General features: G+C 45.0%; 1 protein-coding gene across 1 annotated transcript in view; it reads left to right on the top strand.

The window, feature by feature from the left end:
* Positions 1-27,020, top strand: part of BBS4 (Bardet-Biedl syndrome 4) — a 47,450-nt gene extending 20,430 nt beyond the window's left edge. Inside the window, exons 4-16 of the mRNA XM_083475843.1 lie at positions 4,742-4,805; positions 6,409-6,520; positions 7,786-7,858; positions 10,387-10,440; positions 15,641-15,768; positions 17,002-17,056; positions 17,897-17,965; positions 18,368-18,520; positions 19,453-19,624; positions 20,673-20,742; positions 23,038-23,176; positions 24,327-24,528; positions 26,244-27,020. Of these exons, the coding sequence (XP_083331969.1) occupies positions 4,742-4,805; positions 6,409-6,520; positions 7,786-7,858; positions 10,387-10,440; positions 15,641-15,768; positions 17,002-17,056; positions 17,897-17,965; positions 18,368-18,520; positions 19,453-19,624; positions 20,673-20,742; positions 23,038-23,176; positions 24,327-24,528; positions 26,244-26,356 (1,404 nt within the window). The 3' untranslated portion in view covers positions 26,357-27,020. The remainder of the gene's footprint in view (positions 1-4,741; positions 4,806-6,408; positions 6,521-7,785; positions 7,859-10,386; positions 10,441-15,640; positions 15,769-17,001; positions 17,057-17,896; positions 17,966-18,367; positions 18,521-19,452; positions 19,625-20,672; positions 20,743-23,037; positions 23,177-24,326; positions 24,529-26,243) is intronic.
* The last annotated feature ends 568 nt before the right edge of the window (positions 27,021-27,588 follow it).

Below are 27,588 nucleotides of genomic sequence, written 5' to 3'. Positions count from 1 at the left end.
GGAGTCTAGCAGGCAGGCTTCCAAACCCTACCAGCTAGTGCATGCGGACCTGGTTGGTCCACTAGCGCCCTCTTTAGGAGGAGCAAGGTACTTCATGATTCTGATTGATTCTTTTTCCAGGTACATTCATGTGTATTTGCTCGAACAGAAATCGCAAGCGTTTCCGAAGTTTAAGGAATTCTGTGCTTGGTTGGAGAATGTGCACAGTAAACGTATTTCTTGTTTGTTTACTGATCGGGGCGGGGAGTTTACTTCTCAGCAGTTTGAAGCTTTCCTGACTGAGAAGGGAATCCAGCATGACATGTCAACGCCCAGATCGCCATGGATGAATGGGCTTGCGGAGAGAGCAAATCAAACATTGCTGCAAGGAATCAAAACCTTGTTGCATGATGCCAATCTCCCTGATAAGTTTTGGGGGGAGGCTTTGGGGAATTTTGTTTATTCCTTTAATCGCAGATTGTCATCACCCATTGGTTGTACCCCCTATGAGAAGATGTTTGGCAAGAAACCCAACACCAAACACATGAGAATCTTTGGTTCGGACATGTGGGTACGCACACAACAAACCAACAAGCTTGGGAAGCGTGGGGCACATGGTTTGTTCATGGGGTACGAAAAAGGTGCATACAGGGTATGGATGACTGACTCTAAGTCCATTAAGTTCACAAGGAGTGTTGAGTACAATCCTAAGTGGGGGGGAAATGTGGGAATTTTCCAGAGTTACCCAGAGGAGGAAGAAGGTGATGTCGAGCAAGCAGCTAAAGCTGAGGAAGCTGCTGCTGATGATGAGGATGAGGATGATGATGATGATGATGATGATCAGAGTTCGGATTCCAGTTCAGTGGGCGGCGCTGCTGCTGCTGCTGGTGTCAGTGACAGTGACGACACAGCAGACTACCAGAGCGCAAAAGCCTCAGTCAGACCATCTGATGCGTCTGACAATGAACTGGAAGAACCACTGTTCACCATTGGTCACTTTTCTCCTAAGAAAGAGGAGATGAGTCCAGAAGACTTGCGTCTAGTACGCAGATCTGAAAGGGCGACCAAAGGCAGACCTCCAAAGAGGTATGCTGATGAGTTTGCTAAGACAGCAACTGCTGTTCTTAGTAGCTCAGAGAAGGTATGGGAACCTTCAAGCTTCAAAGAGGTTCAGGAGTTGACCTCTAAAGATGCTGAGCCTTGGCTTAATGCCATGAAGGCTGAAGTTGATTCCTTGAACAGGAACCAAACTTGGGAACTGGTACCGGTAGTCCCAGGAATGAGACTGGTTGGCAGCAAATGGGTCTTCAAGGCCAAGACAGACCAGAATGGCAAGGTAGTCAGACACAAAGCCAGATTGGTTGCCAGAGGTTTTTCACAGGTACCAGGACAGGATTACCACGAGACCTACTCACCCACAGTCAAATATGAGAGCATTCGGCTGATGCTCAAGGTCGCTGCGGAGGAGAAACTGCATGTTTCCCACCACGACATTAATACAGCTTTTTTGTACGGGATTTTGAATGAACAGCTGTTCATGCTTCCACCTGATGGGATGGAGATACAGAAGGGTATGGTCTGTAAACTGCGGAAATCCTTATATGGTCTCAAGCAGAGTGCCAGGTGTTGGAACACAAAACTCACTGAGACATTGCTTTCTCTAGGTTTTCACCAGGGCAAAGCTGATCCATGTGTGTTTGTCAAGGAGGAGGGGCAAAACAAACTGTATTGTTTATGTTTTGTTGATGATCTTCTGATGTTTTGGAAGAATCAGGCTTTTTATCAAAGCACCCTAGCTCAACTGAAGGAGCACTTTGACATGAAGGATCTTGGTGAGGTATCCAACTATCTTTCTCTGCAGGTGGAGAAGGACCAAGCAGGTAATTTTCTGGTACACCAAACACAGAAAATTGCTGATGTGTTAACCAGGTTGAATTTGGTTGATGCAAACCCAGCAGACACACCGATGGTGACAGGTTACCAGGTAGACAGTACTGCTGAAGCGTTTTCAGACACAACGCTGTACAGATGCATTCTAGGCAAGCTGAATTTCATTGCCAGATGTTCAAGACCTGACATAGCTGTAAGCTGTAATCTGCTTAGCAGACATGCTAACAATCCTACGGTTCAGGATTGGAAAGCTCTGAAGGGCATAGCCCGCTATTTGAAAGGGACTATGCACTACAGGCTGAGGTTCACCAGTCAGAAGACTGGAGGTCTTGAAATCTTTGCAGATGCAAGTTTTGGAAGTGACACCACAGATGGTACAAGCACTTCTGGAGTATGCTACATGTACAACCACTGCCTGTTTGACTGGTTGTGCAAGAAGCAGACGACAGTGAGCCTAAGTTCCTGTGAAGCAGAACTCAATGCTCTGTCATTTTCACTCATGGATTGTGAATGGTTGATGCAACTGTTTAAGGACATCAGGGTGTCTGTGAAATGTCCTATACAAGTGTATCAAGACAATAGATCGTGTTTGGCTTTGCTGAACTCCGAGAGTTGCAAGCAGAGAACCAAGTACTTGCAGATTAAGTTACATCGTGCAAGAGAGTGTATCCAGAAAGGACTGATTCAGGTGTCCTACATGGCAGGAAATGAAATTCCTGCTGATCTGTTGTCTAAGGTTGTTAACAAAGAACAACTAAAGGTTTATGTACAAAAGTTGCAATTGGGTGAACCACAGGTACAACAGGTTACACGGAAAGGGGGAGGATGTTAGGATATTTCCGTTCCACCTTAAAAGGGAGCAGGCTTTTGTGAGTCACAGAGTCTGCGCATGTCCTGATCACAGGATGTTTTTGTTCTGATATTCCTTTCGTTTGCAGTCGGCTCAGACACGCTGACAGAATGGACGTGTTTTCTTTTGTTCTGTTAAACGCTAAATAAAGTCTGTAAATTATGCTCTTCTGCTCTTCTGTGATGCAAGCTTTCGGCTGCGTTTCTGCTGATAAAGAGGGTGCACCAGCCTAGGAATGATGCCAGGAATTTCCAAAGGCTTTGTGCCCCTAACTGTTGGATCTGCGTGAGTACGGGAGGCCGATGGACGTCCAGAACTCCGGCTTGGGGGCCATGATGGACACTATCTCCCTGGCAGTTTCCTCTACCCTTCTCTGGTTTATTATTGCCAGAGTTCCTTATTAAACCCGAATCAGAGATAACTATGGTTCACACTAATCAAGATTGCTTCCAAACCATGATTTGAAGTGGGTTTGCATACCCCGGGTCTGGAACAATCCTAGTAAGGGTTAATATTCTTTCTGTTCCCAAAAGCCTCCTGTTAACTGAATTAACTGAATTTTTGTTTTGCATTTTGTTGGTTGTTTGCTTGCTTGCAATCTAATGAGAGCATGGCAGCATGTTAACATGTTCCATCCTTAGGAACTGCTATCCCTTTACCAAAACTTGTCAGAGTCATGAATGCAGCTAGCCGTTTTCTCCTTTTGAATAAATCGCAGCCTCCTAGATCTCCCCACTCGGTCCTTCCTCACTGTCATCGTGCCTCTGCTGGTGATCCTATGCATGCTTACTCTGGAGTTTGGAGTGGTGGGGGCCCCATCCACTGCAGCGGGACCCCAAGAGAATGGAGCCTGGGAGGCACATGGCTGGTGTTGCTGTCGCTGCTGGTGGCCTAGTCTTTCTGGCTTGGTGCCCATCTCCCGGCCAGGCTGGGTGGTGTGGGGGGCACACTGGCTGGCACCTGCTCTAGGAGAGTTCAGGGCTGCTCTTGCATGACCCGCTGTTGACCACTGGCCATGCCCTCCCCCAGTGGTGGCTGCCAATTGCTGCAAATCCTCTTCTTGCTGGGCACCTCGGCCTCTCAGCCAGCCCAGGGGTGGGGCACCCATGGGTGTCCCTTCTCTGGCCACAAGGAGAAGGAGGCCCAGTCTGGGCACGGCTTGCCTTCCTGAGGCTCTGGAAGGTGGCAGGAGCTCAGCCCGATGAGGGAGCCTGTTGTGGGGACTCTCAGAAATCTGTGCCCCTCCTGCCCTCCACTGCTTGTGGCCCACTTGGTAAAATTTGGACCGCCCAGCTCTAACCATTATGTCACACTGGCTCCTAGAGGTGCAGTTTTCTCTTTGTAGTGAATACAGGAATCTTTGGGAACCTTTGGCTATTTTTGAAAAAATAATTTACTCTTGGTTCTGTGCAAAGAGAGTGTGCACTTCTAAGGACCATCAAGGCAGGCACTTAATTTTCCAATAGATGGATAACAGCAATCTATTCCACAAGTACTTGGGTGGCAGGAGTTTCACTTGTCCTAATGTTACCTATTCAGAGGTCGTTGCCTTAATGTTAACATTTTTTAATGCAAAAGGGTTTTTTATAGTGCCATTAAATGAAATTGAAAGCCTTGCCAATGTCAAAGCCATCAAAAAGCTCCTGCTCTTGGATAATTTGACTTCAGGAGGCTCTTTTCCAGGAAGGACAAATTACCAGCGCGAGAGGTAGCGGTTTCAACAGGCATTTCCTTGCTCTGAAAAAAGGAGAAAATTCTAGGCATTTCCCCCCTCTAGCAGAGAGACTGGGAATTTGTGGCCCTCCAGATACTGCTAGGCTACAAATTTCATCTTCCTTGACCCTTGACAAGGTTGGCTGGCCACAGGTTCCTCACCCTGATCTTTTAGGTACCTTTCATTAACAAATACTGGCTTAATGTTGAGGCTAACTTATTAAAGGGTAGAGTTGACAACATTCTGCCCCTTATCCAAAAAAGGAAAATCTTTTTACTGGAACATAACTTCTTTACTTTGTGGTTCAGATTCTTATAAAAGAGCAACTCCAAGAGACCCGTGGGATATGTGAATATGCAGTCTATGTTCAAGGTAAGCTACAAGCACCCTCCCATGGCTGACATGCTTCTATCTTGTCTGACACATTTTCCAAGAGCAACCTCCCTTTAGGGCTGAAAATAAAATTATTTCACTGACTCCCTCAGTGAGTTCCAAAAATATGAGGGTGCTTCCATAGTCCACATAATCCTCGTTACTAGAAAACTATAAAAAATGGGACATTTGCCTAATATCTCACTCTTAGGGGGATGGGAGGGAACATGAAATGTAGCCCAGAATGATATTCTATTTCCACACCAACAAGAGAGATAAATCTGATAAACATAGCTCAAAACACACAGGTCACATTAACATAAAAGCGTGGCTTACCATGTGCACAAGAAAATCTCTCCTATTTAATTTTTCCTTGCTCATCTGCTTATACTGGGAGGAGACAAACCATGATCCTTGACTTAGCTTTTCACTTCCAACAAACCACAATCTGCAGCTAAGATTTCTTACTTACTTACCAGCTGTGGATTGTTGGAGTAAAACAAACCACGACTTCTGGTTCTGATGTAATATTAGGCCAGGAACTGTGCTTCGTTACCTCCCGGTGCAACGTGGGAGGGGAACAATAGCACAGATAGACACGTTCATGGCAAACTGCTAGCTACAGTTTACTGTGACATGATTACTAGAAGTCTGAAAAAGAGGACAGTTGTACATCTCTCTCTCTCTAAAGTGTGCCCTAAAATATTTAAGGTACTTTCAAACTACCAAGAAAGTTGATATTCAGTACACATTTAGCTGAAGATTACTGCAGGATTCTGAGAACTGGTGGTATTTATTTTAGTCGTTCATTAGCTACATTTTCTACCAAATGGCACACGGCATACGATACAAAAAATTACAATAAATCAGCAATACAAACATTCAACACTTATTGCACTCTTATTATGAATTTATTATTATCTTACCCATAGGCCATTCTTCTCCCCTGAGCAGCTTAGAGCAACTTATGTACAGTTCTTCTGTCCAGGCTATATGGGATCATACCTACTGGAGCTAGTAGAAATGCATCATTTGCCGTTTTTACCTTTTAACCGTCCGTGTGTGGGACATAAGGCAGAACTCACCGTTATAGGATAAAGATGTGACGGCTTCTATAGTTTCCTTGTTGCTGTGTCGGATGCTAAAATCCATGGCAGAAAGTTGAATTGGGGATTGGAGCTTTGAACTCTTCATCGACTGTGGTCCTTGCTGCCACTGCAAAAGTGCCTTTGTCTGCTGCGGCCACACACATTATGCCACTGCTGGTGTGTCTAGTTTGTGCCGTGATAACAGACAAAAGCGATCCTATGGCTCTTTTAGGACAAGCGGGCCAGAGAAATGCTAAACTGCCCCATGGGCTACGCTTACCACAAAGGAACAGTGGTGCAGATGGCACCATGGTTTCCAGATACAGAACCCACCAGCTGCTAGCTCTGCTCCGCTGTGACCTACCTTCTTCAAAAGCCTGCTGTGTGCTTTAGCTGGGAAGCTGGTGGGGGTCGGTTCTCCTCCTGCACTTCTATACATTTCAGCATTGCCCAGGGTGCAGCTTACTTCCTCGAAAGGACTCCCGATTAACATGCTGTCCATTGTTGTTTTCCAGCTTTGATATTTCGCTTGGAAGGGAAGATTCACGAATCACTTGAGCTTTTCCAAACTTGTGCTATTCTTACGCCCCGGAGTGCAGACAACCTCAAGCAGGTGGCGCGATCGCTGTAGGTGCCATTTTATTCTTCAGATTTTGGGTGTTGCATAAAGGGAGTGGGGTTACCAAAGGCTGTTTTACTCCCGTTAGCCTTCATATTTGCAAAGGGGAACTACTTAATCATACACCCTCCCTTGTCCACACACTTACAAACATAAAAGCCCTGCTGGACCAGACCAATTCAGACCATCTAATTCAGCATCTTATTTCCAAGTGGCCAACTGGACACCTCTAGGACATGAAAGCAGCAGCCTGCCTCCATTATTTGTCTCCCGGAAACTGGTATTCAGTGACATACTGCCTTTGAACTCTGAGTTTCCATGCAGCCACCATTCCTACTACTATCTGTCAACTAATTAACCCCCATGAATTTGTCTGCTAAAGCTGTCTAACCTAGTGGGCATCACCACCGGAGGAAAAATGATGTCTATCTGATCCGGCACTATTAGCACAGCGCACACTTAAAAGAGAGAGGAGTCACTATTTTTAAAAACCTCTCCAGTCCCCCAAGCTTTAGGGTGGATAACATTTTAAAAGTTAAAACGATGCCTTATGAGGAACAGCTAAGGGAGCTGGGCATGTTTAGCCTGGAGAAGAGGAGGTTAAGGGGTGATATGATAGCCATGTTCAAATATATAAAAGGATGTCACATAGAGGAGGGAGAAAGGTTGTTTTCTGCTGCTCCAGAGAAGCGGACACGGAGCAATGGATCCAAACTACAAGAAAGAAGATTCCACCTAAACATTAGGAAGAACTTCCTGACAGCAAGAGCTGTTCGACAGTGGAATTTGCTGCCAAGGAGTGTGGTGTAGTCTCCTTCTTTGGAGGTCTTTAAGCAGAGGCTTGACAACCATATGTCAGGAGTGCTCTGATGGTGTTTCCTGCTTGGCAGGGGGTTGGACTCGATGGCCCCTGTGGTCTCTTCCAACTCTATGATTCTATGAAAAATAGTTGTAAAAAGAAAGAACAGCTGTGAAACTCAGATGGTAGCACCAAGTAGGCAGATACGATCCATATCATGTGACATGACATTATCTGTCCATGCATTAGGAAAGCAAGAAATAGGGAATATCCAGCCTTCTAATAAAGTCCTTTTAACAGGCGTTGCAACATGCTATGAATCCCCAGTATAGTATTGGATTCTTCTGTTTGACTCTACAGCACAGTAGGCTTCCCTAGAGCTCCCTTTGATCCTCTGACTGACACACAATTGATGGTCCGGTGATACCTTGGGAGGAAAGGGTAAGAAAAATAAGATCTGACATTTTCTTGCAGGTTTCTTTTGGGAAAACACAAAGCAGCCATTGAAGTGTACAACGATGCGGCCCAATACAACGAGAAGGACTGGGTATGCCCAAGGTTTTCTTTGCTACTTGTAAATAGAATGGAGTAGAATTTGAGACTTGTGGATCGATGGCTGACCTATGGGTCAGTTTTGTTCAGCACTTTCTTCTGTGCGAGGACAGCAGCACCAGCCTGTCCTCAGAATGCAGCTTATGAGGAGAGGTGTTAATATGAATCTGGGTCTACACAGACACAGCCTTAATGATTCCTGTGGCAAGTGGAGAAGGTGCTCCTGCAATAGCAGGAATTGCTGCTGCCTCTATTGCATGTACAGTGGTACCTCGGGTTAAGTACTTAATTTGTTCCGGAGGGCTGTTCTTAACCTGGAACACCACTGTAGCTAATGGGGCCTCCTGCTGCTGCTGTGCCGCCACTGCATGATTTCTGTTCTCATCCTGAAGCAAATTTCATAACCCGAGGTACTATTTCTGGGTTAGCGGAGTCTGTAACCTGAAGCGTATGTAACCTGAAGCATATGTAACCCGAGGTACCACTGTACAACTGCTCAGTTGGATATGTTTCCCATTGTGATCATGTGCAGTCACATGACCAAGGATGGCTATGGCTGTTCCTTTATAGGGGAAAGTGACTGTGTGGATCAGCTCTTAGTCCCATTGGGAGTCTAGTTGCATTGAAGACATAAGCCTGTTTCATAAATTCCATGATACAGGAAGGAATATACAACCTTCCCACATAGTTGATCAAAACAGAGGAAGCGCTGGTTAGTGTCTCTGCCAGATGTGCACACAGATGGCTTCCTGCTTTAATATTCAGCAGGAAAACAAAACATGGCTTGATACTCGCTCTTGGACCGAATGCTGCATCTTGGGTGGTGAGTCCACCACAGCAGAGCATCAGCATAGGCGAAACATTGTGTACCAAGCTGGATTACCACAACAGACACCAAAATGATCACTGCCAAGGCATATCCATTCATTTATTTGTCACATTTCTTACCCTGCTCTTCAGCCAAGAGCTCTCAGAGTAGCTAACAAAGATATAGAAGCAGCAAAAAGCCTAAGTACAATTAACATGGATAAAGCAGCCAGAATATATCAGTGCCAGGCATGTTTAATCAGAGGTCTTAAAATGTGAGGCTCTAAACACTCGGAAAGTGCTTGAGCAAACAAAAAATGCCCTTGCCAGGCACACAAAAGACATTGAACTCTGCCCAGGTGAATCTAGTGTTCATTTATTTGTTAAATGCATATCACGCCTTTGTACCCAAATTGTGCTCAAGATGGCTTGGACTTCTGCAGAAGCCTGACAGCATCTCTGTTATTGAAATGGCGCAGTGACAAGCCTTATAACTAAATTTATCTTCCTTATTACATGATGTAAATGTATATTGGGCCCGATATTTATTTTCTGCTTGCATAAGCTCATCCATCAGGTTTATATGCAGAATTCCAATGATAGTTGTTAAAAGAAAGATTAACAAATGTGTCTGGCTATGTCTTTGCTGGGTTTTCAGTTTAATTGTATTTCTATAGCATCTTTGGTCATAATGGGCTGAAGCTAACAACTCAGATCCATTGAACTTTTCTTTCTGATTTTGGAAGACCAAGTAAGTTACAGTGGCCCCGTCCACACATCATGATAAACCATAGTTTATGGTTTACTGTGAACAATGAACATGCAGATCTGGGCCACTTTGCTGCTTCCCATTAACACACCACAGCAACAAACCATGTTTCTTGGCTTAGCATTATAGCCAGTGTGGTGTAGTGGATAAGAGCGGTAGTCTCGTAATCTGGTGAACCGGGTTCGCGTCCTCGCTCCTCCACATGCAGCTGCTGGGTGACCTTGGGGTAGTCACACTTCTCTGAAGTCTCTCAGCCTCACTCACCTCACAGAGTGTTTGTTGTGGGGGAGGAAGGGAAAGGAGAATGTTAGCCACTTTGAGACTCCTTAGGGTAGTGATAAAACGGGATATCAAATCCAAACTACTACTACTACTACTACTACTACTACTACTACTATTCTTCTTCTTCTTCTTCTTCTTCTTCTTCTTCTTCTTCTTCTTCTTCTTCTTCTTCCAAATTGGAGATCATAGTAGTTTTGTTCCACCCAGTCAGTCAGTTAGAAAGCAAAAAATCATGCTTTGTTTGAAGTAAAAACCCATCATAATTCCCAGTTCAGATATAATGCCATGGTAGGGATTGTGGTTTGTTCTTCCCATGAACTAGTGGGGATGAGCAAAGCTGCTCAGATCAGCATGTTCATGGTAAACTATTAACTATGGTTTACTGTGACGTGTGAATGGGGCCAGAATTTGGCTATTTGTAAATGAAGAGATTTGTCAAGCTCAGATCTGGGGCATTTAGTACTGTTAATATTCTATTGAATGAAAATGATTTGTTACCAATCTGAGAAAATGAGATGTTTCAATAGATTGTTCCATTCCTGTTTTTTTGAGCACATTGAACCTGTGGTTTTGCAACTTGTGAGCTTGAGACCAATAATGGCAGGTTCTATCCCCTCATGTATCACATGTGGATTTACACATGTCCCCTTTCCCCTCACATCTAGGAGATCTGCCACAACTTGGGTGTCTGCTACATGCACCTGAAGCATTTCAACAAGGTAAAGGGGGCAGTTGTCTGGCAAGCATGAAAGGTCCGGAGGGTGGCAGCCTGAGAATGGGCATTTTTTTGCAGTGGCTCTGTTTGTGGAATACTTTCCCCAGGGAGGCTTGCCTGGTGCCTTCATTACATAAGTTTAAGCACCAGGTGAAAACATTTCTCTTCTCCCAGGCCTTTGGCTCATTAAACAATCTATGGTCTTTTAAACTGGGGGTAGGGGTGGGTGGGTATTGTTTTGTTGGTTATTATGTGTTGTTGTTTTTTTGAATTTTTATACCAGGGTGGTCGGATTTTTTTAAAAAAAATGGATTTTTTAAATTTAAATCAGATTATTTAAAATTTAAATTGGATTTTTAAAATAAAATGCTTTTGGAGGAATAAATCTTTCTAAAGATAGTTTTCTATTTAAGTTACATTATAGTCCAAAGGCTATTAATCAGGAAATAAGGATTTGTTTTAAGTTTTTCATGTATGCTGAAACTCAGTCTAAGTTGGTTTTTAAGGAAATTGTTATTAAGGAAATGATTCTTTCATTGGAAAGGATTCTTTTCATGACAGACAGGTCCCCAGTATGCCTCTCATTTTCATGTTAGAACCACAATATTTGTTTTTTCCTAAAACAGCTGCGACGGTCACAACAAGGGTTGAAGGCAACCCTCTTTAGGGAAGTTTTTAATGTTTTATTTATTGTATTTTTAATATTCTGTTGGGGGCCGCCCAGAGTGGCTGGGAAAACTCAACCAGATGAGTGGGGTATAAATAAAAAGTTATTATTATCAAATAAGTTATGCACAACTGAAACTTTCCCATAATATTACTTTGTGTACAACTTTGTGTACAACCTGGTAGGATTTGGGTTTGAATTGCAGAAATCAGCCTTTTTGGTGGGTGGGCTATCAAGGACTGACACATAGAGGAGTGGTTGGGGGGAAGCTATGGGGGTCTAACAGCCTTGCCCAGACTAGTGCCCACAAGATGCTTTGCACTACAATGTCCATCATCCCTTACCATTGACCATGCTGTTTGAGGCTGATGGGAACTATAGTCGAAAACATCTGGATGGCATTAGGCTGGAGAAGGCTTGGATGTAGGATTGAAGTGCGCAGAACTGCTGTTAATAGACAGGAAATTATATGTGGCTGAGGAGCATGTACGTGTATGGCCCCTGGAGTACCTAGCCCATGTTCCTATAGTTAGTGAGTGTTTGACAGAAACAGCCCAGACCTCCTCAGTCTCTGCAAAACGTGAGGCCTATTAACTTGCTGTTTGAATGGGACCCTAAATGCAGAATCCTCTGCATGTTAAACCAAATCCACACCACGTATTGGCCGTCAGAGTTTTGAGTGGAAAGCTGGAAGAGCAGAGATACCTGCCTCTCATGGAGTTGTACAGTAGAAGAATCTAGCTGGAAATGCTCCAGAATCCTGATATCTGACAGGACCAAGCCAGCGGCAAACCACACCAAGCAAGTTGGGGTTAGAATCATAGAGTTGGAAGAGACCACAAGGGCCATCGAGTCCAACCCCCTGCCAAGCAGGAAACACCATCAGAGCACTCCTGACATATGGTTGTCAAGCCTCTGCTTAAAGACCTCCAAAGAAGGAGACTCCACCACACTCCTTGGCAGCAAATTCCACTGTCGAACAGCTCTTACTGTCAGGAAGTTCTTCCTAATGTTTAGGTGGAATCTTCTTTCTTGTAGTTTGGATCCATTGCTCCATGTCCGCTTCTCTGGAGCAGCAGAAAACAACCTTTCTCCCTCCTCTATGTGACATCCTTTTATATATTTGAACATGGCTATCATATCACCCCTTAACCTCCTCTTCTCCAGGCTAAACATGCCAAGCTCCCTTAGCCATTCCCCATAAGGCATCGTTTCCAGGCCTTTGACCATTTTGGTTGCCCTCCTCTGGACACGTTCCAGTTTGTCAGTGTCCTTCTTGAACTGTGGTGCCCAGAACTGGACACAGTACTCCAGGTGAGGTCTGACCAGAGCAGAATACAGTGGCACTATTACTTCCCTTGATCTAGATGCTATACTCCTATTGATGCAGCCAATGCTGTATCAATAGGAGTATAGGAGTATTCTGTATTTGTTTATAAACGGGTTAACCATTTATAAGCAAAAACAGAATCTGCACAGGAGCTTCAGGCCTAATGAGTACAGCAGCTCATCTCTGGCAGGTCTTGCCCCCTTGAAGCAGCCTCAGTCACCTCTCTCTTGGCCTCCCTCTTCCTGCTTCAGCCTCTCTCTGATTCTGGACTTGTCTCCGACACAGACAACCCCCACTCATTGAGCCCTGTTGCCTCTCCAGCTTCTGACACCTTCTCCCCCCAGTCTTCTCCCTCTGACCACTCATTGTCGTCCCACCACCAATCCCCCGGCTCTGAGCCTTTTTCCCTTGGGGCTTTCCCAGTTGGTTCCTCTCACCATTCCTACATCCAATCAGACAATATCTGACTATGGCCTGAATGCCATATTCCATGTGTCGTTGGCACAAAAGCGATTTAGAAGAATCCTTGTCATTATATATTTTACATGGCTGTTTATTTTTGCATATTTAAAATTTTATATATGGATATTTTATGATGGCCTATACTTGTAATGCCTAATAAAGGTTTGGCGAAGTAAGAAGTACCACGAAAGGGAGCCTCAGACCCTGGCGAGCACATCACCTGTTTCCTGAGCTGTAGCCTGGAGACTTTCGGACGATCGCATGAAAATGCCTGGGCTCCATGTGTTCATTGATTGGTTCCCACCATATCTTTAGCATCTGTAGCCCTCCAGATGTCTGCATCAGCCCTTGTCTGCATGGACAATGGTCCGGGATGGTGGAAGGTTTTTGAGTGATGAAGCCAGTTGCAGAAAGTATCCAAGATAGCGATGCTGTCTTTACTGAGAATACTGTAGCCCTCAGGTCAGAGCTTGCTTTACTGTCACCAATTAGGAAGATGTACCAGTTTGATTCTTGCAAGCCATGAAAATGGTCCATTCTCTCCAGTTTGGGGCACACAAACATTTGCATTGAGGTGTTAATGGGCCATTAGTATGAGAAATTTCCTCCTTCTCACATTTCCCCTTTGCTGCGCCCTGACCGTACACCATGCTGCTTCCTTGCATCGAGTCACATGGGCCTATAAAATATAATGAAGCCTATAGAATGTGCTGGCATTTTAGCTTTTTAGCAATGAATATCCCGTGGCTGCATAATTCTTTTTTACTTTGTCAGCATCTCTCTCCTTTAATGTGCCTGGAAAAAAAGAGAGGAGAAAACCTGCAACCTTTCATTCCAGTCCCACCGGCTGGGCCCAGGGGAGGAAAAGAGGCCATTGCAATCGATGCCTCTCATTGGAGGGGATTAACAATGTGCCCAGGAGGAGCAGTTCTACTCCTTTGTGCAGTTCAGCAGCCCTCCTGGCTCAGTGCTGGGATAAGCATTTTGTGGAATGATGAGCTGTAAAAGCCTCGGTAGCATCCAATCCTGCCAGTCCGCAGATTCCGGCTTCCTAGTGCTTCTAGGCCTATTTAACTCGGGAAAGCACCCAGGAAGACAGGAGGGGGAGGGGCAAAGCAAATGCAGCCCCACCTTTGAGGCTGAGCCCACTGCCCACTTGGCTGGAGCATTCAAGGGGGAAGGAAGGAGGAGATGAACTCTGCTCCTAGCTTGCCTACTATATATAGGACCTGTTTTGGCAGTGGAGGGAGAGAGTTAGAAAAAAGGGCCTATCCCAAGAGCTTCACGCAAGAAATTATATTCCGTCCATAAGAGAGAGAAGAAAGAAAGAAAGAAAGAAAGAAAGAAAGAAAGAAAGAAAGAAAGAAAGAGTATCACCAAAGGAGCTCAAGTTGGACCAGCAAAAGGGAGTGAGGAATTAACAAGCAAGGGGAGTTTTTAAAATTGTGAGGCATCCACAGTTGTCCAAAGGGGAGATCATTGGCGAGTGTGTTAGCTTGGTTGCTTTTCTGTCTTTCTCCTATGGGTGTAGCTGCATCATATATGTGGCAAGGGAGGAACTAGCCATTGGTGGGACCAGGTACCTGGCATTCCAAAGGTCCCAGGTTCAATCCCTGACATCTCCAGTTCAAAGGGATACAGATAGCTGGACTTTCTCAGCCCGAGAAGGGCATCAGCCCAGTGGTAGAATGTCCCAGCTTCAGTTTCCAGCATCTCCAGGTGAGGGTGGTAGAAACTCCTGTCTGAAACCCTGGAAAGCCACTGCCATTGAGCTAGATCAATGGATGGTCTGACTTCGTACAATGCAATTGCATAAGCTCAAAACTTATTTGCTCATTATTTTTCTGGGTCATTGAGTCACCCACCATGACCACCCATCACTGCCTTTCTGCTTTCAGGCTTTTGCAGCCACAAAGACTACAGTGGTACCCCGCAAGACAAACGCCTCGGAATCGGAAGACGAAAAACTCGCTAGACGAAGGAGTTTTTCGTTTTCTTAGCCGCTTCGCAAGACGCATTTCCCTATGGGCTTGCTTCGCAAAACGAAGCTTGCCCCGCAAGCTCCGGGGATAGCGGGGAAGCGCAGCGCGTCTTCCCCACTGTCCCCGGACCTCTTTTGAAGCAAGGGGCGGCGGGGAGAAGATCGCTTCTCCCCGTTGCCAGCCCCGCAATCTCCGGGGACAGAGGGGAAGGCGCGCGCGCCTTCCCCTCTGTCCCCGGACCCCTTTTGAACCAAGGGGCGGCAACAGGGAGAAGCGATTCTCCCCGCTGCCCCTTCCCTTGCTTTAAAACAGGTCCGGGGACAGAGGGGAAGGCGCGCGGCGCTTCCCCTCTGTCCCCGGACGGTCTCCATAGGAACACATTGATTGATTTTCAATGCATTCCTATGGGAAACCGTGCTTCGCAAGACGAAAAACTCGCAAGAAGAAAAAACTTGCAGAACGAATTAATTTCGTCTTGCGAGGCACCACTGTACAAGTATTTTTTAGCCCACTGGCTGCAGAAACACGCTTGTCTCTTTTCTCTCTTGCTATCCTAGTGTAAATGAACCAGTGCTCAGGCTGGCTCTTTGCCAATTTCATTAAGGAGAGATCTAGCTTTCAAAAAGGTGGGTTTTTTTGTCGCTCATCTTTGGTGTTTTATTATATAGGTTTACCATTTCAGTGTGAACCACTTCATGAAGTTCACCTGAACAGTGGCATATAAATATCTGAAAATGAGTAATACACTCTGTGCTCTGCTTAGGCAAAAGATCAGCTGAATAATGCCCTGGAGCTCAACCGACATGACCTGACATACATGATGCTGGGCAAGATCCACCTGTTGGAGGGGCAGACGGACAAAGCCATTGAAGTCTATAAGAAAGCAGTGGAGTAAGAGCCTTTCTTCTCTTGTTCTGTTGGGGGTGGAGGTTAGGAAAGATGTCTTGTGACCAGGAATTAACCCCATTGTACAGAACTAGAAAGCGTTGAGAAAGGTCTTGTCTCGTGGCCCAGGCAGCCATCTTAGGCACAGTTTTGGATTACTGCTCCCACCTTTCAAGTCCCTTTGAAGCGCATGAATTCACACAGGTCTTCAACCCCGAGGCTATAAGCCAGTGTGACAGCCTGCAAATCAGCTTCTTCAAACTATTTCTGAAGGCTGTTCTGATGCTAACACGAGCATTTTCATAGCACTCATGAGGGGAAACAGAATCTGCTGCTGCTGTTCTCACAGTATGAGTCAAGGAGCATATGTCAGCCCCATTTCCAACAAAAGGGGTTCTGTTCAAATAGCCTCTAATAGAATTAGGTTTGTTCATTTTTTGGTGTGTTTTTTTTTAAAAGGAGTCATTTGTCTTTTATTCCTTCTCCGGTTTGTATTTATTTATTATTTAATAAGTGCATTTAGAACCTGCCTTTCATCGCAATAGATCCCAGGGCAGAGTACAAATTGCATAAAAGCACATAAAACAGCCATGCGCTGCAAAGCCGACAGGAACGATAAGAACAGCTGTATGGCCTTTTAATGTAAATTGATCAGAGAGCTTTGCTGTGGTGCAGTATGTAAATTGAAAAACAAAAACAAAATATAAACAACACCTCTGGTAGAGTGGGGAAAACCTCCTTTGCATTTGCTGCCCCAGACAATTAAAATACGCAGCAATGGCAGCTGGAGGGGTGTGTTAGCCCTGGAATACTTCAGAGGCAAATGTATTTAAGCCTTTCGGTGAGCCCCTTGCTTTCAGCAAGTAAAATATTTCTGCCCGGCATGTCATTTGCCATAGTCTTCTGCTCAAGCCACACAGTGGGGGCTTGGTAGTCCTTCTTTAAGGCTGATAAAATGTCTCCTTCACATGCAAGATTGGGGCTAGTCCTCCTATTACGCAGGAAGCAGATCACTTCAAGTGGCAAATTTTGGACCACCATCAAAGGGTAGCAACTTGTACAATATTTACTGCCGTTTATTTTTATCACCATAGTGGGGAACATTTGTATCTTCTGCTTCTGGTGCAGAAATGTCATGGGCCATCTCTGCGTGAAACTCGTTTATGCCCTTGCATAACAATGTATTAATGAGGGCACCAGATGCCATAAAACTCTAGGGTCTCTTTTTCTTTCTTTCAGGTTCTCTCCGGAAAACACAGAGCTCCTTACAACTCTGGGCTTGCTCTACCTGGAGGTATGGGAGGTTGCTAATTGGTTAGTTGTTCGGTTTGGTCCAGCAGCTGTTAATGGCATTCATGTTGAGGCATCCTCATTGCCGCTTTGAGACTTTTCTCAAAAAGTTAGCCCCAGACTATCTCTTCTAAATATGTGCTTTAGATCCTCACAGGAAGGAACCTACCTTACGCAGTTAAGCCAAAGCAGAATGCAGATAGGCTTTGCTTCTATAACCTGCTAGTCCAAGTATATGAAGAAGGAAAAAGTAGCTTTGTGCATTTTCTATATAGGAAAGGACTGCGTATTGGATACAAATTCAGAAATGGCTTTAAAGTTTCCTGGGGATAAGCAATGTCACAGTTTCATGAGTCGACAGTTTTCTCTGTACCATAATTCTGCCAAATCCCTAGCTCACTCCCAAAATGGTTCTTGTTTATGCAACTTGGGCCTCCATTTTGTCTCTGGGCAGGATTCCCTCATCTAAATGCTTTCTTCATTTCCTAGCAGCCTCAGTAATGGCCCAAGATTATTAGGTTTCTAGTGTTGATTTCCCAGGAGGAAATGATAGGGCTTTAAATTCTGGGGTGTGATATTTGGGGCTGGTTGACTTTTGAGTCCTTTCTCATGGGAGAGCCAGATTTAGAGCATGTCAGCCGAAGATGCACAGCAGTCCTCTTTAGAGAGTGCGCAGTGGCTTCCTGGTTGCGTTTGATGAACCTCAGAGGGTTGTTTGTTGCAGTTCCTAAAGAACTTGCATGTGGCGTAGGAAGTAACTACGACCGTGCAGTAAAAACCAATGAAAAATGTATCGTGATTCAGTTGTTTAAATATTCTACTGATATTTCCCCCCTTTACTTAGCTCGAGGTTCATCAGAAAGCCTTTGAGTATCTTGGGAACGCACTCACGTATGATCCCAGCAACTATAAGGTAACTCAGGGGATGGGAATATATTGAATTGTTGGCGGAAACAGAAGAAAATCAATATGAATGTCACAAAATGGTAACCTAAGTAAACAGCTGGATGAGCTGGTCAGAGTCACTAAAGCACCTTTTCCTTCTTGGAGCTCTTCACATGTTTTGGACTGCAACTCTCGTCAGCCCTAGTTGTAGTCCAAAACATCTGCTGGGCACCATGTTGAGGAAGGCTGATCTTTCTTAGTCCTTGGTCCTGCCTATCCCACAAGGTTCCAGGTATGTGTGGCTTTGGGTGTATTCCTGATGTGCAAAACCTGTCTCCAGTCATTGCTCTGATAATGCCTTTGTGTTCTTTACTCATTGACAGTGGTGAAAAGCCCTATGATTTGGTTTTTACTTTATTCTGTTCAAAAGGCCATCTTGGCAGCTGGCAGCATGATGCAGACACATGGAGACTTTGACGTAGCCCTCACCAAGTACCGAGTGGTCGCTTGTGCTGTTCCTGAAAGCCCCCCACTCTGGAACAACATTGGAATGTGCTTCTTTGGCAAAAAGAAATATGTGGCGGTAGGTGTGTTCTGTGTCATCTGCCTACCCTATTACCTTCCTGAATTTGCATCCATTTGTGATTGTCTTTTACCCCCTCCTTCCCCTCTCCCCAATCCTCCAGCATGCAGAATTGGAAGTGGGGAGGCAGGCATTTCTTTCAATAGCATAGGTGTTCCTCTGGCTATTTCTTGGCTTCTCCATACCCCAGCATAAAGGAGCGAAATGTCCACCTACCCCTTGGCACAAACAGAGGTAGGGTTTTATCTTATTTGCACTGATGTTTGGAAAAGATAAAAGCAGTCAGGGTTTTGTTAATTCCGTCTTACCTAGCATTGGCAACTGGAGAGCAACATCAGTGCTGTTTTTGACCTATAAAGCCTTGAACTGCTCATGACCCCAATGCCTCGAGGACCGTCTCTCCATATGAACCTACCCAGACCCTGAGATCATCTTCCGAGGCCCTTCTTCGTGTGTCTCCACGAGAAGTACGGAGGGTGGCAACACAAAAATAGCCCCTTTCTGCAGTGGCTCCCCATCTGTGGAATGCTCTCCCCAGGGAAGTTCGCCTGGTGCCTTCATTGTATACCTTTAGGCACCAGGTGAAAACATTCTTCTTTAATCAGGCCTTTGGCTGATTGGCATCTAATGCCCTTTTAAATGTGTTGTGGAAGAGGGGATTATTGGGTTGTCTTTATTTTTGTTTTTATTATCTATTCTGTGCTTTGTATATTTTATATTTTTGTGTTTTGGACCTCTTTGAGATCTACGGGTACAGGGCAGCAAACAAATTTAATAAATAATAAAATAAATGAATGAATGAAGTTCTTTTCAAGAGACGTTATTATTTGGAAGGATCAAGAAAATTGCACCCTTGCCCTCTACCCCTAAAGCAGCCATTTCATAATGCCTTTGCCTTCTCCCTTATTGAATGGAGCAATTTCCCCCTGCAGGCCATCAGCTGCCTGAAACGAGCAAACTACCTTGCTCCCTTTGACTGGAAGATTCTGTACAACCTTGGCCTCGTTCATCTGACAATGCAGCAGTATGCCTCTGCGTTCCACTTCATCAGCGCTGCCATCCATCTCCAGCCAAAGCTGGCAGAACTCTACATGTTATTAGCAGGTAGCACCACACACACCTGCCACCCTTGCCTGGTTACTACAATGGAAATTCTGTTTCTTATTGATGTTAGGGGATGCTACCCTGGTTGAAATCACTAGTATAAATGTATGTGGTGTTTTAAGCATGTGGTTTATTTGATACTGATGATATCATTTCTTCCCTTAATAATCCCAGTAGACATTATTCCTATTATACAGACTGGGAACTTAGTTCAAGAGACTGACTTGCCTACGGCTGCCTCTTATAGTCATGACTAAATGGGCAGTTCGAATCCAGATCTCCCAGGTTCACATCCAACATTCTGTTCAGTGAACTAAACTCTGGCTTGAAATAAAATCAGCTGCGATGTAGGTGCAAAAGTACCAGATCCATGGGTAAGGAAGATGGAGGATTCCTATCCTTGGTTAGCATTGATCCTGAACGCATGAAGCAGGCTTATACTTAGACCATGGGTCTATGTAGCCCAGTATTGCCTTTTCTGGTTGGTAGTAGCTTTCCAGTGTCTCAGCCAATGGATCTTTCCCATCACCCAGTACTTGAGATCTTTAGCTGGGGATGAAGAACCTCTGACCCACCAGACATTGTTGGACTCCAACTCCCCTTATCCCTCGGCCCTTTGCCATTCTGGGTAGGTCATATGGAAGTCGCAGTTCAACAACATCCAGAGGGCCACAGGTTCCCCATTTCTGCTTTAACTGGAGTTGGCAGGGAGTGAACCTGGAAACCTGAGCAGGGCCTTTCTACCTACAGCTCTCCTAAGAAGACTGTTGTTCCCTGTCTCAAACCTGAACGCTTCTCTTGAAGAGGCTTGTGCGTTCTCTCAGTAAGCTTAGTGTGTTGTGACCCATCCTTAAGAGCATTGCAAGGGTGGCGGGGAATCAAATTCAAACCCTACTCCACCATCAACTTTCTGGAAGGCAAGTCATTCTCTCAGTCCCTTTCCCAGCTGCAATGTGAGAATAAAGACACTGGCCAAAGGTGCAGAATTAATTTAGAATTTCTTCACTTTGCCAGCAAGAGTTACCCCGTTTTCCCTTTCTTGATACAGTTGCTTTGACAAATCTTGAAGATGTAGAGAATGCCAAGCTCGCCTATCAAAAAGCTTCAGCGCTGGACACGTACGTTTCTGTTTACTTGGGGTAGTTTACTTGTTAAATAGTGCTCTTTCTGTGCCTACCCAAGAGTGGCTCCATAGAGCACATATCCTCTCCCATTTCCTCACTAGCAGTACCTTAAGGCTGGCACTATCTGTGAGCTTTCTTGTTTCTTCGGACCACACTTTCTCAACTTTTGTTTTAATGGGAGGTGGTGGTGGGATCAGGAGGTTGTGCGTGCATGTTTCTGTAAGGGGGCTCTAGTCCATGAAAAGTGTTTTCCACACTAAATCTCCCTCTGGAACTTGCCATATGAACCTAGTTCCACTAGTCAATAGGTGTGTGCAAGTGTTATCCTGCACAAATTAATCTGGAAATGTACCGTATTTTTCTTTCTATAGGACGCACATTTTCCCCTCCAAAAATTAAGGGGAAATGTGTGTGCGTCCTATAGAGCGAATGCAGGCTGCGCCGCTAAGCCCAAAGCCATAACAGGAAGACGGAGCACTGCAGAGCGCTCCGTCTCGCTGCTCTAGCTTGGGGATGGCTGCGCACAAAGCCTCTCTAGGGCAGCGGGGCACTGCGCTCCAAAGGCTTCAGGGATCTTTGAGGCTGGCGGTGGGGGAAAGCAGCGCTTCCCCCCACCGCCAGCCCCACAAGCTCTGGTGAATGTACCTTGAACGCACCTTGTTTTAGAGGGGGAGAACAAGGAAAAAAATTTTCCCCTGTTCTCCCCCTCCTATGGTCCGGTGCGTCCAATGGAGCGAAAAATACGGTACTCTGTAAAGGAGACAATCTTGGGCCTCCAGGTTTGCTGAGGTTCACTTGCTTCTTTCAAGTGCAATTGCATCATTGCTGACCTAAAAACTTAGAAAATCTGCAAGAGTGGGCAGCAAACAGCATCACTTCCCAGGTCCTTAGCAGAGCCAAAGACTACATTAGTTCTAGTGCTCGCAGCTCACCATTTGTAAGAAACCACCTCCACTGTATCTTGTCATGATCTCAAAGATAACGTGTGTGCTACCTGGGAAGGTGTTCTTGGTAGCCACATTATAAAAACCATCTCCTGCCTCACCTTTTGGGGTGGCTTTTGGAGACCAGCTGGGAGAGGCATTTCTGTTTTTTAAAAACTATTTCCCTTGGGATTAGAGTATTTAACCTCCATCTGCTCCAAGTTATTGGAATAGGCTCAATAAACAGTTGCCAGCTTGCAAGTTCCAGGACCATGATAAGGTGCTTTGCCCTATAACTGCAAGGTATTTTGGGGATAGGTTTCAACATGTGCCTCACATGAGTGAAACGAGTTTGAAAGCCAGTTGGAAATCTCTTGCAGTTGGGGGATTACAACTGTGGCATCTAGGATTGTTTATGCACCAACTATTATCTTGCCTCAGAACTATGGAGCTAATTTTGGTCACATTGCACCAAATCCTGCCCAATCCTGACACTTAAAAGCTGCTGAACTCCAAGCATAAGCACCGCCAGAGGGGTGCAGCTACCCCCCCAAAAAATCAAGTAAATAAAAATACTTAACTGACCAATTGCACTGCAGATAACTTGGTCCCCCCCCCACATAAAGGCTGCCCCCTAAAATAAATCCCGGCTACGCCCATTACCCCAAAGACACAAGTTCAGTGCATGCTCCCATGCACTTTAAAAACTTCAAGATTTGGCTTTCAGCACAATCATTAGACATGCTCTTAGGAACCTTCATTTCCATTTAAAAAAACCCCCAGGTTTTTTTCTTCATTCATATAGTTTTGGAGAGAACACTTGAAAGGGATGTGTTAAAAGCCCCAAGGGTCTCTTTGCCTGAGGCTGCACTTTCGTACAGCTCCTTGTCCATGTACAGGCTCTCGGTTTTTCATTACTCTCTTACTGTTTGTTCAGCTAATCAGATCTAATATGTAAGATAAAAATTACCTTTGGACACTTACATCATTTTTATGATCTATTCTTCTCATTTCTGAAAAAAGTAGAATTTGACCTACTAGGTTACAGAACTCTTAATTTTATCTGTACTGCAACTGTTTGTTTTTATATGTGGACTTGCTTTCCTAGATGAACTTATTTTTAACTGTTCTGACACTTTCCTTGTGTTGTGGTTGTATTTTTTTTATATATAACTGTGTATTTTATTGTTGTAACCCGAAATCTAATTCATCCAATTAATAATTTCAGCAAGCAAAAGGCCACTGCCTAAGAGATCTCACAGATGGGTCTTGGTCCTGGCTGTAATACTTGCTGACAACAGTGCAGTTTACCTCCCTTTAGCACCAGTACCATTTATACTACCATGTTGCCTCTCCTGGGTTTCAGGTTCAGCCCGCTGATAAATCTCAACTATGCAAGCCTGCTCTACAATCAGGGGGATAAGAAGGGGGCAGTTCTTCAGTATCATGAGATGAAAAGAAAGGTCCAAGCATTAGTGGATAGCACACCGGAGTTTGACCCTGAGGTATGTTAGTTTAAACCACTGCTTATAGCTACCAAACAGCTACGTAGCAAGGGGTCATTTTGTTAGCGGAACTTCAAACAGAGTGTGTGGTTCCTGAGACAACTAAGGGGTAGGGGTGGGAGAGAAGAGAGGATAGATGCATCACAAATAGAGCCCTTTAAAATGAGAATGTAACAAAATCAATTTTTAAAAAAATCAGAAACAACTAATACAGTGGTACCTCGTTTTTTGAATGTAATCCGTTCTGGAAGACCGTTGGAGTTCTGAAATGTTCAAAAACCGAAACACAGTATGAAAGCCTAAAAATGGAAAACTCAGTACGGAAACTGTGACTTCCGAGGCGTGTTTGAAAACAAGCATTTGCTTCCAGGTTTGCGGCGTTCGAAAACTGTGAAATGTTTGTCAAATGAGATGTTAAAAAACTGAGGTACCACTGCAGTAGCACGGTTGGGATGCCTTCTTAGCAGTCAGTGGACCTAGATAGCATTACCTGAAATTGGGTGGGGAGTTTGGGCACCTCTGGGGACGGGGAGGCAGGCACACAGAAAAAGGGCAAGAGGTGCTAAGGTTCAGGAAGATGAGCACCCCTTCCCCCTCACATTTTGCCCTTAAAAGGGGAGGGGGGGAGCACATGGTCTCCATGCAAAACGTCCTAGGTTTAATCCCCAGCCCCTCCATATAAGATTCTTGGAAGCCCCGGAAAGCTGCTGGCAGGCAGTGTAATCTGAGCTTGATGGACCAATGGTCTGCTTTTTGTGAAAGGCAGGTTGCTAAATACCAGCATGGCTGTCCAAGTTGTCTTTTGCTTCAGGATCTTTGGCTGGGCAGGATGATGTACTTCAGGGGAACATATGGCAAGAGGTTATACGTGCGTTTTCCCCAAGTTCTCCTTCCTCCTTTGCCTTTTATCAGGGAGAACCTTTGCGCCCCCCCCCCCCCCAGATATTACTGGGCTGCAACTCCCATCTTCCCTGACTACTAGGCATGCTGGCTGGGGCTAATGGGAGTTGTCAGAAACATTGAAGGGCTATAGGTTAGTGCCCCTGCTTTATATGGAAGTAGAACTGGAATGAGATTTGATGGCAATGGTATTTGCTGACCAGATTTTCAATTTCTTCCCACCCCCGTTTCCCTCTTCACACTTGGGCAGATGGTGGATGTAGCTCAGAGACTAGGTGCTGCCTTGCAACTGGGAGAGGTTGCAGTCTGGGCTAAACCTGCTAAAGACTCCAAATCAAAGCAGCGAGCAACTGCATCTAGCAAATCCTCCAGCGCACAGCCTTTGGGCTCTAACCAAGCCCTGGGACAGGCTATGTCTTCTGCAGCTGGGTATGCCAAGACCATGATTCCAGGTATGCCTATCTGCACCATGTCTATTTGCATAGGCAGAATCAATTCCCCTTTTTCATTGTCTGAATGCTATAGACAAGCGGGAGCTACACAGTAGTAGTTGTAAGTGTTCACTAGTCATCTGTAACCTCACAGGGAGATTAGCCTTCAAGCAGTTAAACCCAGTGTTGCAAGTGCTCAGGTTAAATGGAGAGGTGGACATAACTGTGAAAAACTTTTAGAATTAGTTCCTGCATACTTCTGCAGAAAGAAAGAGTTAACAACTTTCATATAGACACAAGTTATGCTCCAGCAAGGACAAGTTTGAATTTAACGGCAAGGGTGGATCCTCATTCAGATTCTGTGCCCACTACTAGCATATAACTTGCAAAAATAGCAGGTGATTTCTCCAGGCAGCTTGGAGACCATGCATATAATACCTAGTTTTAGTCTGTGCTCGAAAATGTTCTCAGGAGGTCTAGGTTCAGCTGTGAGGAGTGTTGGTTTTATGTATATTCTGCCTTTTACTCAGTAAGTGATAGTAGCAGGATAGTGTAGAGCAGGAGCAGAGGGAATAAAGGAGGGAAAAAGGAATCCTCACAAATTTGTATATGATCTCCACTGATCACTTTGGCTCTTAAAAGGCAGGGGCGTCAGGATAGTTTTCAAAAGACATTATCTGCTGCAGATAAATCTAAGCACAATTATTGAGCATTTGTTTATTTAACAAAATGTATACCATATTTTTCGCCCTATAGGACGCACCGTCCCATAAGGCGCACCTAGTTTTTTTGGGGGGGGAAATAAAGGGAGGAAATTATTTTCCCCCCAGGCTTCCCCCGACCCCAGCCCCCAAATAGGAAGCTCTCTGCAAGCCGTGGGAGCCCGGCACTGGCTCCCGCTGCTTGTTGAGAGGTCCGCGAAGCCTGGACGCGCTGAGCTCAGCGCGCACAGGCTTCAGCGTGCAGGCAACTCTCCGCAAGCAGCGGGAGCCCAGCGCTGGCTCCCGCTGCTTGCGGAGAGGTGCGCGAAGCCTGGAGAGCAAGAGGGGTCGGTGCGCACCGACCCCTCTCGCTCTCCAGGCTTCAGCGAAAGCCTGCATTCGCCCCATAGGACACACACACATTTCCCCTTCATTTTTGGAGGGGGAAAAGTGCATCCTATAGGGCGAAAAATACGGTATACTGTTTGATTGCAAATAGAACCTCTAAGCAGTTTCTATCCACTAACAGATATTGCCCATCTTTTGGGGCCAGAGGGCACATATGCCAACCAGAGAAACTGCTGTGGGCATCACAGACACCCGGCAGATTTCTTGATATAATGCTTCTTCTGTCAAGCCTAATTTTAGCAGGGGTAATAAAACCATGCGGGCAGTAGAAAAAGCCTCTGTGGGCACGTGTGCTCGCTGTTCAGGCTGACCCATTTTCCCACACCGCCCCCCCAAAAAACCAATGTGCAATAGTTTATTCACGGTTCTAGAAGATACTGGAATGGGAGAAGTCTCCTTCCTCAATCAAGGCCAAAGAGAAACGCTTGTTACTTTAGGCAGACAAAAAAATTCCAGGTTACTTACAATGTGATGTGGTCCAACTGAGCCACAAGGATGCTCATGGAATTGGGCTAACCTGCACGGTAAGCAATATAGAAACACTAGGAATTTCACCATCCACCAAAAGCTCTCTCTTGTTTAGAAGAGAAAAGCAAATTGCTGATTTGTGCTCACTTTCATTTTCAGGCGCTGGAACTCAGCTGGCCAAGCCAGTGGAGCCTAAGCCTGCCTCTGATCCAGAGAAAGCTGCACCCACTGAAGGGCAGGAGCCGCCTATGGAACAAGAAAAGGAAACTTGAAGAGACTACCAGGACAGCTTGTAGAGCTGCAGAACCTGCCCTGCTAGCGAGAGGAGCAAGATGTGTAAAGTTGGTATCACCCAAGCCTTGCTCCAGCAAGAGGTTCTCTCTCCATACTTGAGCCAGCAGGATGCTTGGGAAATGTTTAAAATCTACTTTCTTCAATATTCCAAATTAAAAGGATTATGAAAGATGCCCTCAAGATAGCAGCAAACGAAATTTGGGAGTAGTACTGGAAAAAGTTAAGTTCTTTGCAGCAGGAGAAGTTGGGTTTTACAGTTATTCTTCAAGTTACTGACAGAAAAACACAATTGTAGAGAGGTGCCCTAAAAATTGAGACTGCAGCATTCCTTGTGCTTTTGTCTTGCCCTCTCCTAACATATCTGTACTGATAGTAGCCAGTGGCTAAAGGGCAGCCTGAAACATCTGCTACTATACTCTCAAACTAAGTTCTCTGAGGTTGTCAAATTTTGAATGGATTAAGCTACTGCTTTAGAATCCCAGAAAGATCAAGCAGACCAATGATCAGCAGATATCTTGTATCACTGAATGGTGGAATTTATCACTACAGCCAATTTGGCTGAATTACTTTATATATAGGGGGAGCTTTTTAAAAGATGTAAATAGAAATATTTAATAAAAGGATTGAAATGATTCTATTTAACTTGTCCCATGTGTTACTTGATTCCTTATTAACTTTGAAGTGAGATTACGTTTGTTATCTTTTTACCTGGCACATATATATCTTAGTATTGGAAATCAAATACAAGAAGACAAGTCTCAGTTGCAAATGAAATAAAAGAGCAATGTTACCTAAGGTTCCAGATTAGATACCTGAGAAATGAAGTTATCAGAGCTGGGTAGGGGCACGTCATGAAGGAAGGGCTCAGCCAGCTTCTTAGTTTCAGTTTGACAGAGGCAATCCCAGCCCCTAGTACTAGCTGTGCATCTAGAAGCAAAACTCAGTAAGGGGGACCCGGTTGTGAAACTGTTCTTGTAGGATGTCTAGAACAATCATAGGCTCTTCACTACCCAACAGTTCCACCCTACCAACTTTTCTTCATTCTTCGCCAGACCACACCATTCAAGGACTCACAGCCTATTGTGAATACCACCCTCTCAAAGAGCTTTTGTTCAAATTGTATATTGATTGTGGTTTTCTGATCAGTAGTGGCCAGTGGACAATTTTGAATTGTTGCCTGTTTTGTTTGAGAGAGTGCTTTGTCACTGAG

Source organism: Podarcis liolepis, assembly GCF_965112155.1.
Source record: "Podarcis liolepis genome assembly, chromosome: 14".
NCBI classification, from domain to species: Eukaryota; Metazoa; Chordata; class Lepidosauria; order Squamata; family Lacertidae; genus Podarcis; species Podarcis liolepis.
This window is presented reverse-complemented; position numbering and strand designations above follow the sequence as displayed.